The sequence below is a fragment of the Vigna angularis genome, chromosome 1 (assembly GCF_016808095.1).
Source record: "Vigna angularis cultivar LongXiaoDou No.4 chromosome 1, ASM1680809v1, whole genome shotgun sequence".
Classification (NCBI taxonomy): Eukaryota; Viridiplantae; Streptophyta; class Magnoliopsida; order Fabales; family Fabaceae; genus Vigna; species Vigna angularis.
In genome coordinates this window covers 44,003,278-44,009,976 of record NC_068970.1, presented here as the reverse complement: position 1 = coordinate 44,009,976, position 6,699 = coordinate 44,003,278, and the positions used below count along the sequence as shown (strand labels likewise).

Here is a 6,699-nt window from a genome sequence, read left to right as displayed (position 1 = left end):
TTCATCCATGTGTTTCCCACTTCCCCAACACGCAAACTACTTCACCAACCCAATATTAAATCAAAGAATAAAGAATAGAGGAAGTAAAATACTTGGGAGCGTGGCAGCAAACGGCCGACGGCACCAACAAAACTCGCGAGACAAAAAATGGAGGCAACCGCAACTAAAATGGAAGCACCAACATGGGACACAAATGGAACTACCAAAGTGCCAAACAAATGGAGGAAGAGGCAGCAGTGAACCCAGAACCAAGAAGCACCGAGATGACGATGGTGGCCTCAATGCACGAAATGGAGGCAACGAGAAAACCTTGCACAAGCGAGAGCGAAACAATGGAGGAAGAAGAGTGCGAGAGTAATGGAGGAGGAAGAAAAGTTCTGCGAGAAAAATGCGACGAGGATGAGGCGCGACAAGGGTGGTGGCGCAACAACAAGGAGGCGCGACGAGAGTGTTGGGGTAGTGAGAAGGAGGCGCGACGAGGTCAGCGACAAAAAGTGAAGAAGGCTGCAGCGGTGGTGAGGCGTTTGCAGGGAGGAAGAAGATTGTTCGTCGAGGGAGGAAGAAAATTGTTCACGTGAAGAAAATTGTTCGTGCTTCTGGAGTAATAGTGTAAAAAATGATATTACCTCGGTTCCCTCTCTTAACCGAAGCAATACAACCCTATTGCCTCGGTTCTCTTGCTCAACAGATGCCTAAAGGTTTCAGAAAATGGAAATTTTAAAAATAATTTCAAACTATAAGCCTCGGTTCGCGCTTCACCTTAAGTAGAAGCACCATACGACATCAGTTTACCTTGAACTGAGGTAGTATCAGTTGACGTTTTATTAATTTAGAACCTTCAGTTTCAGATCAACAACTAGGTGGCCAGACATACTGCCTCGGTTCTAAGCAGAACTGAGGCAATAAGCCTTCTGCTAAACACGAGGCAGTGATAACTGTGAATAACAATGATTGTAGAGGATTTGGTAGGGCTATATGCATCGGTTACTTCTGCAAACTGAGGCAGTATCCGCTTTACCAAAAAGGTGTCAGCTGATAAGTCAGACCTTTATGCTTTTTCCAGGGTTATATGCCTCGGTTCCCCCTGGCAACCGAGGCAGTACAATCTTTAAACATCGGTTCTTTGTGAACCGAGGCATATATGTTCAAAAAAATTACGAGATTATCACCGTGTTTTAATACGCTTCGGTTTGTCTGAAACGAAGAATAATGTGCGAGTTAAAAACGTCATTTTTTACTAGTGTTTATAAAAAAAAATTTGCCACCTCTGTCGGCGGTGGCATCGTGTACCGCTGTTGGTGGTGGCGCTAAGTGCGGTTGTCGTCGCTAAAGTTTCAATTTCACAACCACACAGTTTTGATCTTCTTAGCTAGGTGACTACCGTGTCGTCAACGACCCTTTCATCGAAACTCCCACATGCTCTCAACAGCTTTCAAAGTTGTAGATATGCTCCATTTTCCATCGTGCGTGGTTGCGTGTCCCATCTCCTCTCAGGTAGTGATTCAAAGCATCAGTGTTGTCTCTTTTCCCTCTTTGAGGTGCCTTCATTGGAGAATCTTTGATTTTTAGGGTTCCTCTCTCATTTTCATCCATGGCTTCTTTCATCCATGTGTACTTTTTCTCTAATGGAAAACATGGCTTCTGTTAGTTCATTTATAGCCATGGTGGTTTTTCAACAATTGTCTCTTTATCAACTGGAGTTCCTTAATGGTGATTTGAATGAAGAGATTTATATGGAGGAACCTCTCAGATTTGTTGCTCATAGGGAGTCTTCTAGGTTGGTATGTCGTATTCACAAATCATTAACAATTTAGTATCACTCGAGTGTAGAAACACGTGGTTTTCACTAAGTCTTTATTGATTATATTTGTAACAAGTTTGGTACATACAATTACTATGCACCAACTTGATGGAGAATGTTAGATATATTAGATTATTAGATATCTTATATAGATATCTTATTTTTACCTTTTATCTTTAGTTAAGTTTATTATTATTCCTTATTTGTATTTTGGATTTAACTCATATTTCTTCTATTATAAATAGAGTACCTTATATGTATATTTAATACAAGGAAAATTAATCTCATGCATATTTTTTATTATATTGAACAATCACAAATCTTGGTCTTTTCTACCATAGTTTGATTGGGTAAATTAGATAACAAATCAATATCAACTAAAACACAAACAAAGAAATCACATGACTTATTCATGATGCAATTAAAGATGTGTTAATACCACATGCTATAGAAAAAATTGCTTTTGATTGTCAATACTCTAATAGAAGACCATGAATATGAATATAACATTGAGTTTTCTTAAATTTCATATAAACAGAACAAAAAAAATTTTCATACAAAAACATGAAGAATATCAAGAGATAAGTTTCAAGTACCAAGAACCAAATTTTATCATATCTTCCAACAAAGAAAAAACAAATTCATATAATCTTTTACTAAGATTAATTGTCTTTCATTAATCCAAGTGCTTCCAAACTACATTTCTTACAAATAATAAAAGAACATGTATATTTACTTTTTTTATCATATAAAAACGTAAACAATAGTCAAAAAATTAGATATCAAAATAAAAATTATTATAAAATAATATTTTTAACTTTTTAGCACATAATTATAAAGTAATTATAAGTAATTATTTTAAAAATAATAAAATAAATTATATTAATAAGAATAAAATCTAAAATGTCTAGACTACAATTATAAACAAATTTTTTTTACTAATAGTTATGAATTATAATTAGTTTCTCTGTTTATAAATAGTATGAATAGAAAGTTGTGTTAAATCTCTAAGCATAAAACTAGAAATAAATTATGTATACTATAAAATCAATTACAAATATAAAATTAATTTTTAATGGTTATAGATATATACATGTACGGGGTGCAATTTTTTTTATTCTTTCATATTTTCTTAATAAGATCATTTTATTCTTATTAAATTAAAATTATTTTGTTATGTGATAAAAAAAATATATAATTGTACAATCATGATTATTAGTACCACTCTTACCATAAAAATATGAATTATATACTGTTATATTCACTTATGAAACTAGAGCAGAATCTCATAATATTATTTTTTATCAAAAGCTCATTATTATTTTTAGCCACACAAAGACATTGAATTAATTAATAATAATTTCTAAAACCTTTTTCATGATATTGTTGTTACATGAGCAAAATAGTTGCTATAAAAATAGAGAATATCTTTTTTAGCATCTCATCATCAGAAATTGTTTTCTCTACCTAATCTAGTAGGAGAATAAAGCAAAAAATAATTCTAAACATTGCACAATGCATTCAATAATAACGAGGTTTTAGAAGAATTATAACTCAGTATATAATATTCAAGATAGAGAATTTTTTTCCCCCCATATAACATTTGGCATTCTCATAAATATCACGGGAACATAGAATATTAAATTAAAAAACATATATAAGTAAATTAATAAAATAAAACAGAAAAACAGTACAAACTGAAATTGCTATAAAAATGTGACAAATAATACAGTGTTTTGGATACACATGTTACAAACTATCTAAACCGAGTTGACTCACCATTGAGCAAAAATTGAATCCGTTAAATCCGGCTCACATTTTTGTGCCTAAAAATTTTGTAATGCAACTTAACTAACTAATTACAAAATAGTTGGTTATTGAGTTAAATTATTTAAAGATATTTTTCTATTTCTATTTATTTTATATATTTATTGTAACAGAATTAAAGTACGGATTCAAATTTTATAGCATTACAAGCATAGTTTTCATCTATTTCAACAAATATTATTATAAAGTTAATTGTTCAAAATTAAAATATCAAAAAATAACTTGACAAAATATATCAACCTACATAATTAAAAATAATAAATAAATATAACAAAAAACATGTTAAAAAATGATAAAAAAAAATTAATAAATGTTATTGTTCGTAAATTACTAGGCAACTCACCTTTAATCTTGCTAAACCCATTTAACCCACATATTAAATAAATAGAGTTCAATTTGAGTTACATTTGAAAAAAAAAAACTAAACTGTTTTTAACCCAATTCAGTTGGAATCCTATGAGCCAAATTGATTCACTGGATGGAACTCATTCATCTCTAGTTTTGAAATACTATGCATCTATAAAATTAAATATAATAAATCAAATAACAAAGCATGAATAATCATTGATCATTGTACAATAAGAAGATATTAAGGAAAATGTCAGTTTTTCACTGATCACAAGTATTACAAATATAAGATACGATATTAGAGTAGAGATAAAAATAGAAGACAGAATGACCAATAAAATATTTTCATACTTTTATTCACTAGTAGAATACTCTGCTTTTAGATGGAAAACATAACTCAGGTTACTCTATATCAAAGAGTAATAAATACATAATGTGGAAGTTCAATGGGCAGTCATAAAAATAATTCATACCACTACAAAAGCCATTCATAACAAATATAAATTTGTTGGTTCAAGTCTTCAAAAGCTACTGTCATTCTTAGAAAAATGACACTAAGTTTCTATAGTTTTACAAGCATTGAAACTGCAAATCTCTTGGCAATTAATTTTTATAACAACGAATACAACTATACAGTGAGAATCACAAGCTGACTATTATTTTATAATGTCTGCTCCCAAGGGATGTTATATACTCCGAAATAAACAAAGTGCAAACACATAAGATAATATAGGCATTGAAGTCACAAATACCGTGATTTAATTATTACCAACCAAACCACAAGGCCAAGGCCAGAACATTATCATCTATAACAATTTCACTGCTTGCAAAATGCTTGTGCACAAAATAGGCTGGTTAGCATGAAAAAGTTAACAGCCTTTACAAACATAACACCATGAAATCAGAAAACAAAAGCAACAAGTTCAACATATTTCATGATTATTTCCACTCACTGCTACTATCCTTGAGGACATGCATTAATCATCATCTCCATCTGCAATGCAATATCACAAATAATAAGATGCGATGAGGTAATAAAATGACAACGTAAAAACACCAAAGTAAACCAATGACAACCCAAAAACACCACCTCCAAAGCATTCAATTACAGAGCAGCTGACAATACAAAAACATGTAAAGCATAAATACTAAGTTGATGATGAGGAACATGGTTCAGAAGCTTCCATAAAATTCTAAAAGGTCAAACAATAAAACGATGGAAATATAAAACTCTTGACTTGAAAAGCTGAAAAAGAATCAATAACACAATGAGAAACCTAAGAAGAATAGAATTTCTTGCTGGAGCAATCAGGTCTCCAAAGCATCAGATGAGTCACCAAAATCTCACTACGCATCGCAAAAATCTTAAGCCATCTCATTGCATTAAAACTGTAGTAGCCCCACGGTTATTACAAGTTCAAAAATTAAGTGTTCCAATAAATCATCACTCACGCCCTAGCCTTAAAAAAGAATCACATTCTTTTTTTAGCTAGCCACGTTTCATATGAAACTACATCATGGCAGTTTAAAACCAAACTATCAAAATATTTTCATTCAAGTATTCACTGTTCACGTTACCCTCTCCTCTAATCGAAAATTTTCGCATACTGTATTAACTTAAGAGCAAATGAATCAGTAACATCTTCCTCAAAACACTCTGAACTGAGACTACCTATCCAATTCCAAAATGGACAAAAGGGGGACGTGATTCAATTCAAATAATGCTCTCATATGCAAACCTTCTCTCTTTTTCTCACCAACACATGTAAAAATAAAAAACAACCATTGCAAAGGCCAATCCAAGGCAGTTTCATTTTCCCACAGCCCCAAAAACCAAAATATTTTCACAATTACTAAAGATAGGAGGAAAACATAAAATCAACTGCAATTGAGGCTTTGGGATGGGCAATTGAAAAAACGTTTGGAATGAAACGAAAGAAAACCTAGGTAACGTCTTTCGTTGGCAGCTTTGGCCTTTTCAAGCATCTTGTCGCGGTCCAGTTCGAGCTGGGCGTCCCATTTGAAAAGCTGGTTCACAAAAACAACGCCCAAACCCATTCCCACGACGTGCTCCCACGGATCTACACCCAAATACACCAACCGATAAATGAATGAAAAATGAAATTGAAGAATTGGCACTCAACAACAGAAAGAAAGAGAAAGATGGATACGGCGCATGTAGGGGAGTTTGCGGAGAGCATTGGAGTACATCTGGGTTCCCAAACCAAGTAACGCGCCGATCGTCGTTGCACTGAGAACCATCGTTTTTTCCTCTTTCACTTGATTCCACAAACTTTCGCACCGACCAAACCTATTTCTTTCTCGAATCCTCAATTTTAGGGGACGCCACGATAGAGTATGTTCAAATAGGGGTATTAAAGGAATTACGCACTCACATTACACTTAGTACTACTGTTAAAACGGCCACGGGTCTGGCACACCACAATTGGCTACTTAATTATTATAAGTTCTTTTTAAATAAAAAAATGTATTTTTTTCAATTCAAATTTAAATAATGTTATTATAATGTTAAACTCTAAAGATAATTCAAAATAAAAAAATTTATGTAGAGTTCAAATTTAATCTAAAAACAAACTTAGAAAATAAATAAATAAATTTATAATATTAATAATTTTTGTGTAACTTATCCATTTACAAAATTAGAAGCTTGAATGAATAAATTTATAATATTTTATTCTCTTAAAACATTTTTTTCTTTATTC

The 6,699-nt window shown here is 32.2% G+C and overlaps 1 protein-coding gene across 1 annotated transcript; it reads right to left on the bottom strand.

Moving 5' to 3' along the window:
* Positions 1-4,712: 4,712 nt before the first annotated feature.
* On the bottom strand, positions 4,713-6,326 carry LOC108319110 (uncharacterized). Its single transcript, XM_017550132.2, has 3 exons — positions 6,148-6,326; positions 5,920-6,057; positions 4,713-4,970 (listed from the first exon to the last, which is right to left on the bottom strand). The coding sequence occupies exons 1-3, from the start codon at positions 6,236-6,238 to the stop codon at positions 4,954-4,956; spliced, it is 246 nt and encodes an 81-aa protein (XP_017405621.1). The 5' UTR covers positions 6,239-6,326; the 3' UTR covers positions 4,713-4,953.
* Between the last annotated feature and the right edge of the window lie 373 nt (positions 6,327-6,699).